Raw genomic sequence first — 21,949 nt, 5'->3', positions numbered from 1 at the left:
TCTTATTCTTGACCAAAACCTAGTCTGTCTATTAATCTTGTGTAAACATATAATAGTTATTAAACTTTGATTATCTCATTGTGGAATACATTGAACTTTGAATTTGCAATACGTCTTATTGTTTGACTCCCAAATATGCCTGGAATTTACACTATAATCCAAAGTACTTCAACTAGTAATACAGATTCAAAAACCGAAATTGCTGGAAAAGTTCAGCAGGTTTGGCAGCATCTGTGGAGTGTAATCAGTGTTAACGACCAATTTTGTCCTTCCTTCATCTTTGGAAGCCTGTAGCATCCCAGTCAGAAACAGATGAGGGAAGGCGATAACCTACTGTTAATCCAGAGACCCAGATAATGTTCTGAGATTCCAGGTTCAAATCACACCACAGCAGATGTTGGAATTCAAATTCAATGAAGGGAAAATCTGGGATTAAGAATCTAATGACGACCACAAATCCATTGTTGATTGTAGAGAAAAACCCATTTGGTTCAATGCCCTTTCGGGAAGGAAACAATGATCCTTACCTGGTCTCGCCTACATGTGGCTCCATACTCACAGCAAAGTGGTTGACTTTTCACTGCCCTCTAGATAATTAGGGATGGGCAATAGATGCTGGCATAGCCAGTAATGCAATCAACCCATTAATGAATTAAACAAAAGATAACTCAGCACTTGAGTCGAGTTTGAACCCAGGACATTAAAAAAAAATTAAAGCTTAGTAAAGATGCACTAAAACATTGACCTAATTTATTTTTCTTAAAAACGAAACATGCTGAAAAAGGAGCTGGCAATATCGGATGCATAGCCCTTTTTAGAAACAAGGTTAATTTTCTCTTTAAAGAAGTGCAAAATTTTAAACCAACTTCCAGTCTACCAGCACTTCATCTGTGGCAATCAATGATACAAATATCTCAGCAAAGGGCCCAATAATGAGTTCCCTAGCTTCCCACAGAGCTCTTGGGTACACCTGATCAGGTCCCAGGGATCTATCACCTTCATGCATTTTAAGAAGTCCAGTCCCCCCTCCTCTGTAATATGGACATTTTTCAAGATGTTGCAATTTATTTCCCCACATTCTCTATCTTCCATAACCTCCTCCACAGTAAATACTGATGCAAAATAGTATCTCCCCATCTCCTGCAGTTCCACACATAGGCAGCCTTGCTGATCCTTAAGGGGCCCTATCCTCTCTCAAGCTACCCTTTTGTCCTTGATGTATTTGTAGAATCCTTTTGGATTTTCCTTAACCCTAAGTGTCAAAGCTACCTCATGTCCCCTTTATGCCCTCCTGATTTCTCTGTTAAGTACACTCCCACTGCCTTTATATTCTTCTCAGGATTCACTCGATCTCTGCTGTCTATACCTGACCTATGCTTCCTTCTTATTCTTGACCAAAACCTAGTCTGTCTAGTCATCCAGCAATTCCTTACATCTACCTGCCGTGCCCTTCAACCTTACAGGAACACATTGTCTCTAGACTCTCGTTATCTCATTTCTGAAGGCTTCCCATTTTCCAGCCATCCCTTTACCTGCGAACATCTGCCCCCAATCAACTTTTCTTACCTAATAATGTAAAAATTGGCCTTTTTCCAATTTAGAACTTGAATTTTAGATCTAGTCTTTCCTTTTCTATGAGTATTTTAAAACTGATAGAATTATAGGCCAACAGGCTGAGGACTGGTAGATGGAGAAAGTGAGGACTGCAGGTGCTGAAAAAGCACAGACGGTTAGGCAGCATCCGAGGAGCAGGAGAATCGACATTTCGAGCATAAGTTCCTAACGAAGAACTTATGCTTGAATTGTTGATTCTACTGCTCCTCGATGCTGCCTGACTGGCTGTGCTTTTACAGCACCATACTCTTTGACTAGCAGATGGAGTTTAATTTAGACAAATTAAAGTACTGCATTTTGGAAAGGCAAATCAGGGCAGGACTTACACACTTAATAGTAATGTTCTGGGGAGTGTTACTGAACAAAGAGTGCTTGGAGTGTAGGTTTGCAGTTCTTTGATAGCGGAGTCACAGGGAAGCAGGATAGTGAAGGTGGCATTTGGTGTCCTTGCCTTTATTGGTCAGTGCATTGAGTATAGGAAGTGTGCGAGGACATGTTGCAGCTGCACAGGGCATTGATTAGGCTACTTTTGGAATACTGCATGCAATTCTGATTGTCTTGCTACAGAAAGGATGTTGTCAAACTTGAAAAGATTCAGAAAAGATTTACAAGGATGTTGCCAGGGTTGGAGGATTTGAGCTACAGGAAGAGACTGAATGGTTTGGGGCTGTTTCCATGGAGCATTGGAAGTTGAAGAGTGACCTGATAGAGGTTTATAAAATCATGAGGGGCATGGATAGGGTGAATAGCCAAGGTCTTTTCTCCGGTTTTGGGGGGGGGAAAGAGTCCAAAACTAGGAGGCATAGGTTTGGGTGAGAGGGAAAAGATTTAAAAGGTCCCTAAGGGGCAACTTTTTCCACACAGTAGGTCGTGTGTGTATGGAATGAGCTGCCAGAGGAAGTGGTGGAGACTGGTACAATTACAATGTTAAAAAGTCATCTGGATGGGTATATGAACAGGAAGGGTTTAGACGGATATGGGCCACATGCTGGCAAATGGGACTACACTAATTTAGGATCTGGTCACCATTCTCAAGTTAGACTGGAGAGTCTGTTTCTGTGTTGTACAACTCTATAACCCTTACGTGTCTCATTACACATTGTAGATGAACAAGTCCATTCTGTAGACTATCAGTGTGATGTTACAGTTAGCTGACTGAAAGGATTAAATTCAAGACTTGGCTGATATGGTGGCAAGAGGATTGAGTTGGGAATGCCACACTATATACTTCAAATGCTAAGCTGGAGACTGCATTGTTGCAAAGCCAAGGCAGGTGGACAGATGATCCCAAGACAAACACAGAGGCAGCCCTCCAAAGTCATTTTTACCAATAACACCACATTGGTGGGGAGCACAATACCATCTGAAACCCTCCATACCTCCATGATTGCTGCTAATTGTATTCTACTGCTCAGTTATATTGACCTTTCATATTATATTTCCCTTTAAAAAGGACAGCATAACCCACAACTTACTGATACTGTAGTAGATTAGATAGCCTAGTGGTTCATAGCAATAATGGTACATCAAGGTACATTTAATCATAGAATTGTAAAGTAACAGCTTAATCCTACATATCCTCACATGGTCAGCAGCCAATGCAGCACTTGCTTAAGAGGGAGAAAGCACAGGCAAGGAAAGCAAGGTCACATCACACCAAGCAATTTTCCTGCATGTTCTAGAAGACAAAATTCACAGTGGATAAAAAAGCAACTGGCTTTATTGTCATTTAAAAATTTATGGTAGCTTGAAGAATAAGGAGCAAAGTGTCATGTTATATTTAAGAGTTTTATATCTATTGCTGTACTTTGAATATATACATCACAGATTAATGAATATAATACTCAAATATTTGTCAAATAACAGATTTGAAAGACTACCAAAACTAAGAAGGAGCAAATAACCCAAATAAAACTCAACCCAATAACCACATTTACTTTTAAGCTAGGGTAGATGACTTAAAAAAAGAAAAAATATCCAAAAAACAAAACTTGGCACATATCCTGGGAACTGGGAAAAATTCATAGAGCAACAAAACACTACCAAACAATTACTGTGTGTTCTGTCAAAGAGTGAAATGAAAAAGAAACTTTAAGGCAAATCAAAATCAACAAAGTAATTTTGTACAATCATATTAAGGGAAGAAAAGGTGGTTAGCAGCAACATAGGCCTTTTGAGAAGAAGTAACTTCCTTATTTTCATTTATAATACGACTGAATGGGCATGTAGAATAATTATTTTGTCGCCATAAAACTAACATTGAACCCAAAAGTGGATCCACCAAAATTAATGCAAACCATAAAAGTAATGGAGGATTTGCCCTTTTCGGGCAGAGATGAGGCAATGTGTTTGTGTCCAGAGGGTGGCATGACTTTGGAAGTCCATGCCTCAGAAGTCAGTAGAGGCAGAGTCATTTAATATTTTTAAGGTAGGTAGATAAATTCTTGTTAGGCAGGAGAATTGAAGGATCAGGGTACGTGGGTCTTTGGAATTCAAAGTAGATACCACACATCACAGGCCAGCATGGAAAAATAAAGTTATTGGCGAGAGGAGGTGGAAATGTGTTGATTTTCTGGAGAAAGTTTCTTTTAATCCATAATCTGCCCTTTTGCAAGCTGGGTGCTGCAGAATTTTAAAATTTTTTAGATTAAAATTCACTATCCCTTCTGTATTCCAAAATGTAACAGAGATTGGGTTCGAAATTGAGAACTGCAGAGTGATAAGAAAGGTAATATTATATTCTTCAGGGAAAGCTGACATCTCTGTTCCATTCTGTAGACTCCTGTTGATGTTCGGGACAGACAAGGTGATAGTTTTAGTCTTTCCCAGATGGTATTTTGATCATGTATTAGAACACAACATAGACAACCCACAGTGGTGACGCAGCTTCAATCTCCATTGTATAAACTATAAGGAAACCATCAAAATAGAAAGGACTCCACCATAAGCAATAGAAGCAGAATTTGGCCATTCAGCCCATCAAGTCTGTTCCTCCATTCAATCATGGTTGGTATATTCCTCAACCCCATTCTCCTGCCTTCTTCCCATAATTCTTGATCCCCTTACCAATCAAAACCGTATTTAGCTCTGCTTTAAAAAACACTCAATGACCTGTCCTCCACAGCCTCCTGTAGCAATGGGTTCCACAGATTTACCACCCTCTGCTGAAAAAGATTCCTCTTTATCATAGTACCACATCTCAATCCACAGAACCTTCTTTGCACCCTGAATTTCGGCAGATGTCCTTTGTTCTCAATAATTTCTGCAGCGGAAGTGTCTAGTTTCTAGAGTTTTAAGCAAGTTTAAACAGTAGTAGGTGTAAAGTTCTGCTGAAAACCTGTCCAGACAAGTGCCTTGGCAATTAGATTTCAGACACTTCAAGAAACTTGTGCAATTTTTGGATGAGTTGTTACATAGAACATAGAAAAATACAGCGCAGTACAGGCCCTTCGGCCCTCAATGTTGCGCCGACCAAAGCCTACCTAACCTACACTAGCCCAATAACCTCCATATGCTTGTCCAATGCCCGCTTAAATGACCATAAAGAGGGAGAGTCCACCACTGCTACTGGCAGGGCATTCCATGAACTCACAACCCGCTGAGTAAAAAATCTACCCCTAACATCTGTCCTATACCTACCACCCCTTAATTTAAAGCTGTGTCCCCTAGTAACAGCTGACTCTATACGCGGAAAAAGGTTCTCACTGTCAACCCTATCTAAACCCCTAATCATCTTGTACACCTCTATCAAATCTCCCCTAAACCTTCTTTTCTCCAATGAGAAAAGTCCCAAGTGCCTCAGCCTTTCCTCATACGATCTTCCTAACATGCCAGGCAACATCCTGGTAAACCTCCTCTGCACTCGTTCCAATGCCTCCACATTTTTGTTTTCTGTGACCTTTTAAAAACAGTGTCTTTGCAGCTCAATATTTTTCCTTTGTCATTTTATAAACAAGACATTACACAAGACAAGTAAAATATAGATTAATATTCCATAGCACACATCATGTTGTCAATGTCCTGCAAGATTCTTTGTGGGGTCTCAATTCTTCACCATATTGTTTAAAACAATTCAGAAAACTGATTAAAGAGCTATATATCCAAATTTGCCGTTGATGCGAAGATAAGCTGCACTTTAAAGTGTACATTGAAGTCTAAAATTGAAAAAAGATATCAACGGACTAAGTGCATAGACAAAATTGTGGCAAATGGATTTTAGTGCAGGTAATTACGAGATCATTCATGTGAATCCAAAAAGGATAGAGCAAAGTAATTTCTAAATGATAAAGAGCTAGAAATAGTGCTGGTCAAAAGTGATTAAGGGATTCATGTACATAGAGTAAAATGTTGTGAACACGTACAAAAATTAATCAAAGCGGCTGTGCATTATTTCTAGAGGACCAGAATACAAGGGGCTACAATTATACTTGAGTAATACCATGCCCTGGTTAGGCCATAACTGGAGTATTATGAGCAGCAACACATCTTTAAAATGTTATAGTGGCTTTGAAAGCGATTCCACATGATTTCCCTGGAATCCAAGGTTGAAATTACAAGATAAAATTGAAATAAACTAAGATTGCTCTCTGGAATTTAGTAGTTTCGGTGGTAATTTGATCAAAGTTTCAAGATATTAAGAGAAACAGATAAACTTGATTTAAATAAACTATTTCTTGGGTTGAGGAACTTTAGTTTTGATGCATTTTTTTTTAGACCCAAGCCTTTCAGAAGTGATATTAGGAAAGACCTTTTGACACAAAAATGGGGGTTAAGACTCCTCTTCTGCATATTACTACTATTGTTCAAAAACGATACAACTTTGACTCATGTTAAGAAACCACGGGAGATTCATTAGCTCAGTAATAATAAAAATGCTAGTCATGAGATAGCCTCATGAAAACTGGACACTTCCAAAAACTAAATGCTTAATATGTGGAATAACATTTAGCTCTGCATTGTAGCTAACCTTGATACAAATATCCACATATAATCATAAAATATCTTACATTTACTTTAGTTAAATATTTTATGAAGTCACGACAGAAACAATGACTTTGTATTGTCTGTAACATTAACATTTAAAAGAAATTTGCAGTTCATATTATCACTCCCTCTTTCAACTAATGAATTAATTATCACGCCCCCTCTTTAGATAACAAACTAATTAAGGTAAACCACATTAGAAACATCCTAGGCATGAATTCTCTATAGCATAAATATTATATTCAATGTTTGGTTTATATTTCTGTGTTTTAAGATGGTGCCAGAGAATGGCAACATTATACCCCTGTACACACTTGTTGGAAGACACACATGATAATAAAATAAATCAATACAGTTTCTTTAACGTTTACAAGGAGCTGCACCTAAAAGAGAAAATACAGTCTTTTTCCAGAAAAGTATTTAGTATAATTGAGCTATAAAATATAAATTATACCTACATACCTACAAAGGATGCAGCCAAACAAAACCACACCTCACATACTCAAAAGGTGGAAGGACATGAGAAGACTACAGTGTTATGGACCATCCCCCTTAAAATATTTTTAAAGTAGCCCAGATCCTAATTTTGTTTTAGGCAGATGTGAAGAGGATATTCCAGGAATGATGCAGCTGGTCAAACCACTCAGCTTTAAATGAAACAATTTATTTAAGTAATATGGATAAAAGCACCTTCTCATAATCAGTTAGAAATGAATACTGCGCCGAGCAAGTAATGACCACATTTGTGAAAGAATTTAAAAATAAGAGGGTTCAAAAGATAGCTTTCAACTTTTCAGAAGATTAAAAAGTAAGCAAGTTCCAAAGGTTCCTAGAAATGCTGCAAAAGGACGTGAAGCCAGACTATTCTCATATTATTCAGGTACTTAAATGACATGGTGTAAAGAGTTTAAAACAATATCTCAGCAGGTATTTCAAGTCTTCAATCCCCCACTAAATAAGTTCAGTGTTTTAGCTGTTTCATTAAAGGTAGATACACAAAAAGTGACTTCATAAGAATGTAGGCTTGCAGCACAGATTAACTATAAAAAGGTGCGTTTTAAATATTTGGACTTCTGACCTTTGGCTTGGCACTGTTTCTATTATTAACAGAAAGTCAAAATTAGGAAGCAAAGGTTAATGTGATAAGTGCTTAGCAGCAGATTAAACAATTAATTTTTTTGCCAGGTTGATTTTGATTTTCTTTTTCTACAAAGACAATTGGAAATAATTAATTTGTTTGAATTTTTAGATTTATTTTCCTCTTCACCTATATGACGTTGTGGTTCATCTCTGGTCTTAGCGTGAAAATGTTTTCTGAAATAACAGATATGCTTTTAGCAAAGACTTTAAAAATCTGCAGAAAACTCTTCAGGAAAATTTAGTTTCTGGCCCTTTTCTCGTGACCTGTTTGGCCACTGATAATTAATTATATGTTCTTTTCCACCAGTTGATGGCAACCATACCAAGTCTGTCAAAGTGTGGATGTGGGTGTAGAAAGACACTCTACACCCACATACACACATATATACACTCTCTCTCACGCTCTCAACCCCCCAACCCAGACACACACACAAAGACCCACATGCACACATAAACATATACGTTTGTGGGGTGAATTTGTACTTGCAGAGTTACATTGTACTTTGCTCAAAAACTGCATGAATTCATGTAAAACTCTGTCATCTCACTTTTTAGATTAGAATCAATCTAAACATCATAGCACCGACAGAGGGGGCTAACACCAATTGTTACAGTTAATCTGAGAATACAACTTTTAAAAAAATAAGTTTTGTGATTTACACATGAAAAAAGTGAAACTAACATGGTATTTGAACAGATGAAAAACTCAACAGACAATAAAGGTATTGATAGTTCCTTCGTTAAGTTGTAATAGAGTCAGTTAGGTGATCAAATAAGTTATTCAAAATTCTGTTTTCTTCTGTTCGTGCTTCATCCATAGTATTTAAATAAATTGAAACAAAATTAGGATCTGGGCTTTAAAAATATTTTAAGGGGGATGGTCCATAACAGTGTACTCTTCTCATGTCCTTCCACCTTTGAGTCTTTTTAGTGTTTCCACAAGCTTCAGTAACCTCTCAGCGTGTTCACTTGGATTTTGCTGGTCTGCATTGTTGGTTATAGACAACTCCGACTGGAACAGCAGCAGATTTCAGGCAGAGCAAAGGGCATCTTTCACCAAGTAATCTAATAGCTTTTTTTGGTCTCCTAGAATACACCATTTTACAGTATGGAGCTTCTCAGGATGACCCTCAAGAAAATCCACTGCATTTCTTTCCAAATCTTTACATAGGCATAATCCTGAAGGAAGTAGACAACGATCTCTTCCTCATTGCAAGTACCTTGAAGGTAGTGTGCTAATCCATCTGACCTACACATCCCTGTACAGGGCAACCTAGCATGGCCAGTCCACCTAACCTGCACACCTTTGGGCAGCACAAGGAAATTGGGGCATCCAGCCAAAACCCAGGCAGACATGAGGAGAACATGCAAACTCCACACAGTCGTCCAAGGCTGGAATCAAAGCCAGGTCTCTGGCAATGTGAGACAGTAATACTAACCATTGTGCCACCCTTAATCTTGGATCTATGCTCCTTTCGAACATAAGAAATAGGAGCAGGAGTAGGCCATCTGGCCAATCGAGCCTGTTCTTCCATTCAATGGAATCATGGCTGATCTTTTTGTGGACTCAGCTCCACTTACCCACCTGCTCACCATAAGCCTTACTTCCTCTATTGTACAAAAATCTATCTTTGCCTTGAAAACATTCAACGAGTTAGCCTCAAGTGCTTCACTAGGCAGTGAATTCTTTTCATCTTTTGGGTGAAGTAGTTTCTCGACTCAGTCCTAAATCTGCTCCCCTTTATTTTGAGGCTATGCCCTCTAGTTCTCGTTTCACCCGCCCATGGAAGCAACCTCCCTGCTTCTACCTTATTTATTCCCTTCATAATTTTACTTTTCTATAAGAACCCCCCACATTCTTCCACGTTCCAATGAGTATGGTCCCAGCCTACTCAATCCCTCCTCCTAAGCCAACCCTCAATTCCAGACTATAACCTGGTGTTGTGTGATTTTTAACTTTGAATCAACCTAGTGAACCTCCTCTGCACCTCTCTAGTGCCAGTATATCCTTTCTCAAGGAGACCAAAACTGTACATAGTACAACAGGTGTGGACTCACCAGCACCCTATACAACTCCAGCATAAGCTCCCTATTTTTAAACTCCATCCCTCTAGCAATGAAGGACAATATTCCAGTTGCCTTCTTAATTACCTGTTGCAGCTGCAAACCAACATCTTATGATTCATGCACAAGGATTCCACGTGTCCCTGCATTGCAATCCAGCAATTCCTCAGAGGCACAATTCTACCTTCTCATGGATAGCTAGCTGTATCAAGCCAGCAATTCTCTCGCCAAGTAGCTCATCTCGCCATTTACCTTAAGCCACATTATATCTTGGAAATACTGTTTTGACCTAATGCTATTTTAAAAATGCATTTAAGACATTATAAAACAAATCTCCTTGCACAGAACGAAAAATCATGAATCCATTTACCTCTCCTTGTGAAGCTAAGTTTACAAATATTATAAACCTTCATCACAAAGTTCCAACAGAACATCAGTATTGGATTTTAATTATGAATTGAGTCACTGTTTTTACAGATCAACTCATTCTCTTGTTGAAAACATGTTTCACACTAGTTGATAGAGAGTCTGATACTTGGAATTCCAACAGTATGGAAGCAGACCATTTGACCCATTGAGTGCACACTGAACTTCCGAAGAGCATCCCACCCAGACTTACCCTAACCCAATAATACTGCATTTCCAATGGCTAATCCACCTAGTCTGCACATCCCTGGATACTATGGACAATTTAGCATGACAATCCACCTAAACTGCACATTTTTGAACTGTGGGAGGAAATCAGAGCACCAAGAGGAAACCCATGCAGACACTGGGAGAATGCGCAAACTCCAGACAGTTGCTCAAGGGTGAAACCGAACCCCAATCCCTGGCACTGAGAGGCTGTAGTGCTAACCATTGAGCCATTATGTCACCCTTGAAGTTCATTAGGATTTAATTGAATATCTGTCCTGGTTGAAGTTACTTCCACTAACTTATCATTTAGATGTTTCAAGTCCTCATTCAAATGTTTTACTTCTATGAATGATGCTCAAATGTTGTCACCAGTGTGACATTATGTCATCAAAACCTCTGGGAGCTGTGACAGTGTGGATGAAGGCTATGTGCAATTGATAATTTCAAGACATTGAATTACGTGCTTGGTGCAGCTGAGCAAGATTAGAGCTCAGGACAACCTAGGGACAGTACAGAATTGGTGAAGCCAAGAATCTGGGTAAAGCTGGCATTGTGCCGGGAAGTAAGTGCACAAAGTAACTTTTCATGCATAAAAGTTGATTCTCCCCACTGATCAGTCTTTTTTTGTTTTTCCAGGAGAGTTTAGTTACTGAAAACAAAAAAATGCTGGAGATTAGTGGGTCAGGCAGCATCATGGAAAGAGCAAGCTAGTGTCTCGAGTCCAGATGACTGTTCAGAGCTCTGAAGAATAGTCATCTAGACTCAAAATGTTAGCTTGCTCTCTCCATGGATGCTGCCTGACCCCACTGTGATCTCTAGCATTTTTTATTTTCAGTACAGATTCAAGCATCTGCAGTAATTTACTCCTACAGAGTCTAGTTCCTGAAAATCTTGTATTTGGGTAGAACTTCCCTTTGTACTGGACAATTTCCCCCCCCCCCCACTTTATCAATTCTAGCCTCATGTCGTTGGACTCTACTAAAAGTATACTAAGGGAAAGTCCAGGATACCCCTCCTACAAAATCTTTTTTCATCTTAACAAGCTATCTTGGACCTTGCAGAGATGCCGAAGAATTTTAAATTCACCATAATCATTTTCTTATATGTACTGTCTTTTCTGAGGAGACAGTAAGCATTCTGATTATTCTCACCCATTTACTGTTCCAATGATAGGCTTCCAAAGATTGCCTCTCTCTTACAGCAATGAAAACACAATGGGTTTTGAACTTATTTTTAACAAGTTAACTGTAGCTCCTTTTTAGTTAGTTTATACTTTCTATTTTACCTTTACATTTCTCCTTCCTGCACCTTTATTCTCGTCCCAACTTCTCATTCTAGAGTTCAAGTTCAAGCATTTAAATTTCTCTTTCCAATACAAGTTATTTTATTTTTTTGCAAACTACATCAGCAGCAACTGAATTCTAGCCAACTCAAACTGTATTCTACCAGAGTTAGATTCTCCATCTTCCAATCTCTGGTGCTGCTCTGTTATCTCAATAATCTTCATTTTCCTAGCACCTGCTTTTAATTCCAACTCAAATTTTCTGCTAATGCAGAATTTTGTTCCATTAATCTAATCTAACCATGATTTACTTTTTCAAATCATTCCATGATAAATATTTCCCCTCTTGAAAGTCATAGCATCTGAAAAGATCATTTTCATATTTAATATGCATTGCAAAAATTCTCTATGAAAATCTCATTTGTCTTGGATTTAAAGTCTCGCAAGAGATCCCAAATTAAGTTGTGATCCTGAACCAGACTTTAAATTGGAGTTAAAGATTGACTGGGCAGTTTTCTTTATTTTAAAGTTGAAAAGGTAGGAGATCCCAGGTACTTATGAAGAGACTAATATTACTAGCTCCGCAGTTTTGAACAAAAATATAAACTTTATGTAAAAGATACAAGTTTTTGTATTTTGTACTATACAAAATTAATAGACTTATAAAATCATAAGTGGCATGGAAAGAGTAAATAGACAAGATATTTTCCATGGAGGGAGTCCAGAACTAGAGGTCTTAGGTTTAGAGTGAGGGGAAAAATTTAAAAGGGACCCAAGGGGCAACTTTTTCACACATTTGGCATGCTTTCCTTTATTGGTCAGAGTATTGAGTACATGAGTTGGGAGGTCATGTTGGGAGGTCAGGACATTGGTTAGGCCACTGTTGGAATATTGCGTGCAATTCTGGTCTCCTTCCTGTTGGATAGATGTTGTGAAGCTTGGAAGGGTTCATAAAAGATTTACAAGGATGTTGCCAGGGTTGGAGGATTTGAACTATAGGGAGAGGCTGTACAGGCTGGGGCTGTTTTCCCTGGAGTGTTGGAGGTTGAAGGGTGACCTTATAGAGGTTATAAAATCATATGTGGCAAGGATAGGATAAATAGACAAAGTATTTTCCCTGGGGTCAGGGAGTCCAGCACTAGAGCGCATAGATTTAGGGTGAGAGGTGAAAGATATAAAAGAGACCTAAGGGGCAACTTTTTCACGCAGAGAGTGGTACATGTATGGAATGGCCTGCCAGAGGAAGTGGTGGAGGCTGGTACAATTGCAACATTTAAAAGGCATTTGGGTGGGTATATGAATAGGAAGGGTTTGGAGGGATATGGGCCGGGTGCTGGCAGGTGGGACTAGATTGGGTTGGGATATCTGGTCGGCATGGACGGGTTGGACTGAAGGGTCTGTTTCCATGCTGTGCATCTCTATGACTCTAGAGGGTAAAGAGACAAGGTATTTTCTATGGTATGGGGGAGTCCAGAACTAGAGGGCACAGGTTTAAGGCGAGAGGGGAAAAATTTAAAAGGGACCTAAAGGGGCAACTTTTTCACGCAGAGGGTGGTGTGTCTATGGAATGAGCTGCCAGAAGAAGTGGTGGAAGCTGGTACAATTAAAGCATTTAAAAGGCATCTGAACAGGTGCATGAATAGGAAAGGTTTAGAGGGATATGCGCCAAGGGCTGGCAAATAAGACTAGAATCGGTTGAGATACCTGGTTGGCAAGGATCAACAGGTCTGTTTCCATGCAGGACAGCTATGACTCGATGAATTCTCCTGATTCATGACTGGTCATGCACCACCCTCTTCGTGAAAAAGTTGCCCCTTAGGTCCCTTTTAAATTTTTCCCCTCTCACCCTAAACCTGTGCCCTCTATTTCTGGACTCCCCCACCCCATGGAAAAGCAGTACCTTTTCAGGTTCTTCTCCTAGTTCCTAAGTACATTACTGACTAAGGCAGCAACTTCTCTGACTGCCTAAAACTGACGATTTAAGACTTGAATTATTCTGAATGACCTACTGAAAGCCTTGCAAAAACTCTCTCTCATTCCTAGGCAGGACTGGATATAGCAACTATTAGAAGACTCTGTTCCCAGAATGTAATAATATTCAGATTCCTGCCTTACATGAAGCAATAGATAAAAAGAAAAAAAGGATGGTGTGGATAGCATGTCCAATTAATACAACATGGATATAATTATTTATAATGCACAAAGTTGACAGGAAATGCATTTAAATGCAATCCTTAAAATTATGTCATGAATCTGGATTGGAAATACAAATGTTTCATTTTGGCATTTAGTGTAGAGTCTCAATCCACGTCATTTCACAATAAAATACAAAGGAATCCATGATATTTAACAAAGAACAAAGGCCTTTGAATGTATGAATCAATCATTTATTTGACAGCTGTCAACTTTCAATCCTTTCAGATAAGTGAAACTTTAAACATCTGATATATAGATTTTTAGTTGCGCCTGAATACACTTCACAGTAGCTTCTCGACATTAAACAACATTTTTAAGACAATCTTTCCTTGAAGGTTGTATTTGAAAAAGCTAATCCTGAAAGCATGCCCATCTGAATGAACGTGAAATCAATTAAACTGTAAGAAAGCAAAATTTCTCACTAGCAGTTTTCTGATGAGCTGATCCAAACGTGACCTCAGTCTTGTGCTGTTTAAAAGAATGAGCCATGACAATTTCAGCAACAAAATGCAAAACCAGCTGTTTTAAAATGGAAGATCTGAGTATATTCAGAGTACGATAGACAAGTTCGTAGGTAATGGTTAGGTTAGAAGTTTTAAAACGCAGGGAGTCATAATACATATTTAACAGCATAGCAATTGTTTGGATTAAATGACATCCTAAATTGGGGATGCTTCCACATTTCAATTTTGTAACTTCCTCCAACAACAATACATATGGCACATATTGTTCTTCCTCCTTCCCGTGAATTAATACAATTCTACAATTGTAGAGGTTTATGTTTTAGAAAGTTATACCTCCATTGATTAACACTAAAATTTTTATAATTTTAACATGACAAGTACCTGTGCAAATATCTAATTACTGGGGTAAGTGAATTGAGGGATGGGAACTGTGGAAGAAAAAAGTTGAAAGTGCTCAAAGAATCAAATGCATTCTATTCTATTACTTATCATTAAATCAAAACTGTTTAATGCATAAGGAGACAAATTCAGTCTCTGTAGTCAGAGAGCAGGCAGATCCTGAAAAATGCATATGAGGACACCTTGGAAGTCACAGCAATTACCTGGGAAGTTCAAAGTTATGATCACATGGTGCCTACAACTCTGATAAAGTTTCTAACTTTAAGAATTGGAGATTTCAAAAGGGTACAGCCTTAGCCAAGTAATACTAGTAATTAGCCAAGAAATTACTAGTTACAAGAAATTAGGGCGGCACGGTGGCACAGTGGTTAGCACTGCTGCCTCACAGCGCCAGAGACCTGGGTTCAATTCCCGACTCAGGCGACTGACTGTGTGGAGTTTGCACGTTCTCCCCGTGTCTGCGTGGGTTTCCTCCGGGTGCTTCGGTTTCCTCCCACAGTCCAAAGATGTGCAGGTTAGGTGAATTGGCCATGCTAAATTGCCCGTAGTGTTAGGTAAGGGGTAAATGTAGGGGTATGGGTGGGTTGCGCTTCGGCGGGTCGGTGTGGACTTGTTGGGCCGAAGGGCCTGTTTCCACACTGCAAAGTAATCTAATCTAATCTAATCTAATCTAAAAAAAAATACTAAGAGTGGTTAAAACGGCGTTTTAACATCCAAGCATAAACCGGCTGCCTTAATCATTCAAATCACCACCACATTCAGGCTCGAGAGTTCAGATGTATTATTATGAACTCCTACAGTAATCAGATACAGTAAAGAAAACAGTTTCTATTGGCAGGTTTTACTATCTTCAGGAATCCAGAGGGGCCATTAAATGAACATAAAGTTGCCACAAGGAAATTGAGTCTCAAAGAGGCTGTACCATTAATCATAGCTCACAATAATTTGAATGTTGTATATTTTATCTTCCAGAAGCATAGCAATTTACCAAATGGTGGGAGATACACTTTTCATTGGCAACTTCTATTAAAGAAATTCCAAACAAAAAGCAACAAAAATAATTCATTAACTGAAAAAAGCAACTTTAAGCTCTGTAGGTATTTACTTCATAATAGAAAAACTCAAATGAGATCTTACACTTCATTGCTGAATGTTAGTTTCTGAAATTCTCAGCTTCTACAGTATAATTTCCATTCTTTGCCACCATCTTTTGCATGTCACATCACTTATGAGACAGTCTGTAGCACACATGACATCATATTAAGAATAATAAAGTTAATAGATTTAAACCACTTAATGAATATGAAGTGGAAGAAAACCATTTCAAAAATTATGTTCAGTATGTGGTTAACTATACAGATAACTGCAAACATTGTAATGTTAATCAGAACAAAGGTTACTAGAAATCATTTAAACATCTTTTTATTAAATTCTCTTCAATTCCATTTCATGATAGTCTGTTTCCTTAGTGAATGCACTATGATCTTTCTACAGATTAATTAAAAGAAGAAATGCCCTTTTTGGAAGAACAGTTTACAGATTAGCTTTATGCAAAAATACCAAGGAATTATAACAAAAATGCAGCCCCAGCAGTCATCCTGTGCACCAAAATGCAGTCAAAAAAATTTTCATAATATAATTAGCTGGTTCATAATTCAAAACATGTACTCTATTTTTGTAATAAAATTTTTACTTTAAAATAAAGTACTCTTTCTCCCCCTACAACTCACTTGTCCAGGAGAGAACCAGGAGACCTGTTCCTAGACCCGAAATTATGTTCCTTGAGCCAGCAAGATCAACAGATTTATAATGAATATTTTTTAGGCTGATAGAACCTGACAGACATCTTCTCTCCCTTCACAGGCAAAAACTCCAGCCTGCTCAGTATCTATTGCTAGAGTTTCATCTTGGATTAGCACAGTATTGCTTCTGTGTTATCAGAAAACAAAGAAAACCAAAGAACTGGCTTATATGTTCAGTATTTGCATCATTTACTGATTTCATGCAAAATCCCTGCAGTTCCAGTGACAAAACTGAAAACATGTCTATAAAAGTGCCAGAGTTCGAATTGTTGCATCAAGGAAACTCCATTCAGAAATAGTGCATATATTGGTTTGCAAAGCTCCATGATTAAGTGGCCTATCAAGATAAAAAGTTTGAATATCAAATTCTTGACACCAATTCAGGAGGGCACAGCAATAGGATTACAAGCAATTATCACTGTGACTATTAACCAAAAGCTCAAAATTTTTGGAAGGTGAAGGAGAAACTTTAAACTCGTGAAACAAAGACAGAGAACCATGGAGAAATGGCACTATCATTTTTGAAAACGTTTCTCAAATGTTACTTGAATACACAAAATACCTTCCACTGAATGTTGTCCAGATTAAATGAAACATGATCTTCCCCTCAAATTTATCAGCTAAATTTCTTCAAATGTATTGTGCATGTATAAATGTTTGAAGGCTGAAAAACAGAAGATCCTAGAATATTACACATCCTGAGCTCCAAGTTTCATAATCGACAACAGTAAGTGCCAAATTCAATAACCATTGCTAGAGATTGGTTTAAACGTGATTGATGGCACTGAAGTAACAGTTTTTTGTCTGTTTAAATGGTTAATGCATAAGCTTTACGTAATAATAGTCCAAATAGCTTTTAAACGAGGTTAAACAATTCCATCATCATCTTCATCCCTCAAGATATCATCTTGTGCTTCAAAGTCAATACCTTGGAAAAGCCTACAAAACAAAGAAAGAGAATTACTACAAAACAAAAACTTGAATCTCTCGTGAAGGTTGATGTACCTGTAACATTGCTTTCAAATTAATTTTTTGAACCAACTATAACAGCAGAACATATCACAGCAACTTTCAGGATAGGATTTCAATCCAGGCCAGAGATAGATTGCTGAAAAAAACCATTTGTGAAATTAGTTCTGACAGATTGAACTTGTGGACAATAACTTGTAAACATTTTTTCAAGGAATAAGATCAACTAACAAACCAAATACATTTAACGTCTGGAGTCCTTTGTCCAAAGGGAAAATAAATATTCAGACTTATCTATTGGGAAACAAGCAACGACTGCTTACTAGGAAATCATCTCTAATAAAACCATACAAAAGCCACCTTCAAACATGCTTTCAGAAAATGTTTTCAAAATTCCTTTCAGCAATTGTTGGTTCATCATCCACCCAATTATACAAGTATTGAACAATTTCTGACCAATGCATTCCAGGGATAAAAGTAAATGAAAAGAAAAGAATAACTCACCCATTTTATCTTTCAGCATAAAATATATTATCCCCTCTTGCATAGCTTAGCTCTGCAAATACTTATTTTTAAATCTAGCATAGACTCCTGACATTTCTTGGGCCTCCATGTCAACATGAAAGTACAAGAGATGGATTCATGAGCAATCTGTTCACTCTTCATTTTCATTTACACAGATGCAATCCCTCCTCTCCATTACTCCAAATCCAACACTCCACACATGCGGTAAAATTCAATATCACTATTTTCAATGGTCACACCACAGGATACTGATGCACAAACATTTTCATTTATGGTAACATCACCACTGCTTTCACAAATATTAGATGTTGAATGTTTAGGGACGTTGAGACGGCCTTCATTGTTTTATTCCCATTTTCAAGAAATTAGAGTTTCGCTACTCCATTCAGCCACTTTTCCTATCTCTCTCCCAAAGTGTCACTGACACACTCTTCTCCTGTATAAAATGCCATTCTTTGACATCTACAGGTTATGGATAAACATAGCTTTACCTGATAGCTTAGTCATTGTCCTGATTACTCAACTTTCATCTGATCAGCCACTAATAAATCTCTCTCCTCCTGTTTGGCTGCACTCTGTATAAGTAGATTCTAATCCACCAATGCTATGAGAGGCAGCTCCAACCATTGGTCTCAAATTGCAGGCTCCAAGTAATTCTAAACCAAACCACTATCCACACTTGGACATCTAAGCACCTGAAATCCTCCTTTCTTCAAGCCACACCACCTTAAAATAATTATACTTGTCACCCAAGTTCTTCTAAAAATTTTTGTTTGCTACTGAATCCCTGAATTTACTATAAACAATGCCACAGAAATTCCACAAGTCAATATATTGTATGCCACATGACGAAATGGACATCATGTAATCAATAAGATTTATAATTTTCTTTTCAAAAAGCTTGTTGCAATTTAAGTTGAAGTTACATTAAACTATCATCCACCTACCTCAATGTTTATTACAGAAGTAATTGTGACAAATATAACAATTAAATAGTATGTTAATGTAGGTTCAAACAACTTTACAGTTGAATATTAATTCAAAGTCACATCAGTATATCTTCTGTAGATTTAAAAGACTTGCTGCAGTTTGTATGTGGTCAAGAAAAATGTGCATTGGCTGAACGGTTTTTCACCCCGGCACCTTCCCCCGCCATCGCAAGAGGTGTAAAATCTGCACTGACACTTCACCCCCCTCCCCCACCTCTGTCCAAGGCCCCAAAGGATCTTTCCACATTCGACAGAGATTTTCCTGCACATCCATTCACCTCATCTACTGCATCTGTTGCTCTCCATGTGGTCTCATCTCCAACGAGGAGACAGAATGCCAAATTACAGCGTGTTTCAAGGAACATCTCTGGGACACACACCCAACAATCCCACCACCCTGTGGCCCACTTCACTCACCCAAGTCCTGGGCTTCCTCCACTACCAAATCCAAGCCACCCGATGACTGGAGGAAGAACGTCTCTTCTTCCACCTTAGGACCCTTCAACCACATGGCATCAACGTTGACTTCACTAGTTTCCAATCACCTTCCCAGCTACCTCTCCCCCGCCCCGCCCACCCTCCTATTTATCTCTCAACCCGCTTGAGAGATGAAGGGCTTATGCCCGAAAGGTCAATTCTCTTCAGATGCTGCCTGACCTGCTCTGCTTTTCCAACACCACGCTGACAATAAACAAGCTGTAAGTTACCAGGTGACAAACATGAAAACAACATGAACAATCTAGTATCACTAAGAATCTATCACATATAACAAAAACTTACTCATTAAAGCAAGGTGATGAAGAATCACTGAAGTGACTATATGGATTTACTTTTGAGAGTGGGCATATGCAAAGCCAACAGAAGTGCTGCTTACATCCAGTGCATGTCATTTTATTGCATCCATCCACCTTCTGGAAAGGAAAAGAAATGACATGTAAAAGATCAATGACAAGCCTTTTATTATAAAGGTATTACATTCTATATTCTTAACAATGATACCTCAATGGAGGTTTCAATTTCAGGCAAACATTTTGTAGCTTGTAGGGACAGCAGGCGCAGAATTGATTGTTGCAATCTCAAAGAATGCTGCAATGTATTGAAATAGGAATGCTCTAAAACATTCCATGACATCCTTAAAGTAAAGTACTTAAAATACTTTAAGGTTTCACTGTTGCAAAGAGGTTTCATCATCCACCAGTTTCCTTATCTCAACTTTTTCACTTCACAACAATCATGGGGAGAGTTCAGCCATTTCCTTATAGAACTGAAAGGCTTAAAAAAAAATACACTGGTCTATTCTCAAATGATTTCATAGCTGTTTTAATGCTGTTTTCATAACCAAATTATATATGCATTCTTATAAGTAGCTTTATCTGAGCCTTGAAATTTCTAAAAATGGATTCCTAACAATCAAACTTATTTAGTTTAAATAGTAAAAGCAGAAATATAATTTTTTTGCCAATTTTTTAAAATGAATTAGTTCATCACAAGGAGTGTCAAAGGAAAACATATAACTGTGTTGTAAATAAAAAAATCTAGATCAGGCTATCCAAACCACAACTACAGAAATTCATTTGTGTTGAGGCAAATTAAAGTTAAAACAGTGAATTCCTATGAACTAGACATAGAAAACAAAACTGGACACGAAAAAACATTCCAAAACAATGCAAAAATTACCAATAGCAAAATTAACAAAGTTTCCGATCAGTTTAAATTTCTGATAAAAGATTTATCCTAAGTTTAAAATAAAACAGCTTTTCATAAAGATATAAAGTCCAGTGAAATTATCTTGGTACTTTATAAAAAGAACATTATCGTATGTCTTCAACCTGTATGTTTGTACCACAACGGGGACACGGCTTTGAGTTCTTATCAAGCCATTCCTGGCTGCATAACTCCTCCACTGCTCTCTGAAGCACTCTGCGCCCATAAGATTTTTCCAAACGCAACTTTTCAGATTCGTCTGCATTCAAATACTCATCACGCAGTGCAGAAAGTTTCTCTGCAAAAAAAAAAAAAACAAGAAAGACTGAAAAACAAAATAACCAGCTAATTCAAAAATTTCTTATCCTCTTGCCAGTCTAATAAAAGTTTAGGTACGAATGACAATGGGATTCAAATTGCAGACTACACGAATCAATAACTGTTGCGTGCAATCTCAGGTACTAAAAGGATTATGTAGAAATCCAGAAATATGACCATTTGAAATGACAAATCATACAGTTATCACCACCAAACCAAATAAAACAAGCCAATAATTTGTGCCATTTCCCTCCAATGTGTGCAGGTCAGGTGAATTGGCCAGGCTAAATTGCCTATAGTGATAGGTACATTAGTCAGGGGTACAAGTAAGGGAATGGGTCTGGGTGAGTTACTCTTTGGAGGGTCGGTGTGGAGTTGTTGAGCTGAAGGGTCTGTTTCCACATTGTAGGGAATCGAATCGAATTGAATCTCTTGCATGATGCTTTTTGACCAGATTCACCCCACTGTACTGCTGATCAGAGAATCAACTTAATGCTCCATGGCCTAAACATATTATACTTTTGTACGTGAATCATATAGTAAAACCAAGGTTTTTTAAACTATTAATAATTTTAAATAAAATTTCAATCAGCGTGGCTAAAAATCAATTTCAATTGGAATACTGAACAGTTTAAGTAATAGATAACAACCAACATTTTGTACCTATTTCCACAATACTACAGTTCTACAAGTGAAGATAATGATGACTGAAGTTGATATAAGTTTCTACTTTCCATTTAATCCTAACAGCCACTGGGAACAGAATTATTTCATCCTTTCACCCCTAACAATGGCAGAATTTGTACTGATTTTTTAATAAAAGTGTGCTGGAAGCCAGGTTACTTCTTAAATATATAATACAAT

The 21,949-nt window shown here is 37.9% G+C and overlaps 1 protein-coding gene across 4 annotated transcripts in view; it reads right to left on the bottom strand.

Moving 5' to 3' along the window:
* Positions 1 to 14,084: 14,084 nt before the first annotated feature.
* rnf14 (ring finger protein 14) overlaps positions 14,085 to 21,949 on the bottom strand; it is a 42,738-nt gene continuing 34,873 nt past the window's right edge. For all 4 annotated transcript variants that reach the window (XM_072590550.1, XM_072590547.1, XM_072590548.1 and 1 more), the window contains 3 exons: positions 20,893 to 21,065; positions 19,844 to 19,974; positions 14,085 to 17,519 (listed from right to left, as the gene is read on the bottom strand). In XM_072590550.1, the coding sequence (XP_072446651.1) occupies positions 17,447 to 17,519; positions 19,844 to 19,974; positions 20,893 to 21,065 (377 nt within the window). In that variant the 3' untranslated portion in view covers positions 14,085 to 17,446. The remainder of the gene's footprint in view (positions 17,520 to 19,843; positions 19,975 to 20,892; positions 21,066 to 21,949) is intronic.

The sequence above is a fragment of the Chiloscyllium punctatum genome, chromosome 20, assembly GCF_047496795.1.
Source record: "Chiloscyllium punctatum isolate Juve2018m chromosome 20, sChiPun1.3, whole genome shotgun sequence".
Lineage (NCBI taxonomy): Eukaryota > Metazoa > Chordata > Chondrichthyes > Orectolobiformes > Hemiscylliidae > Chiloscyllium > Chiloscyllium punctatum.
Note: the sequence above shows the minus strand (reverse complement) of the source record. Positions and strands in the feature narration are given on the sequence as shown.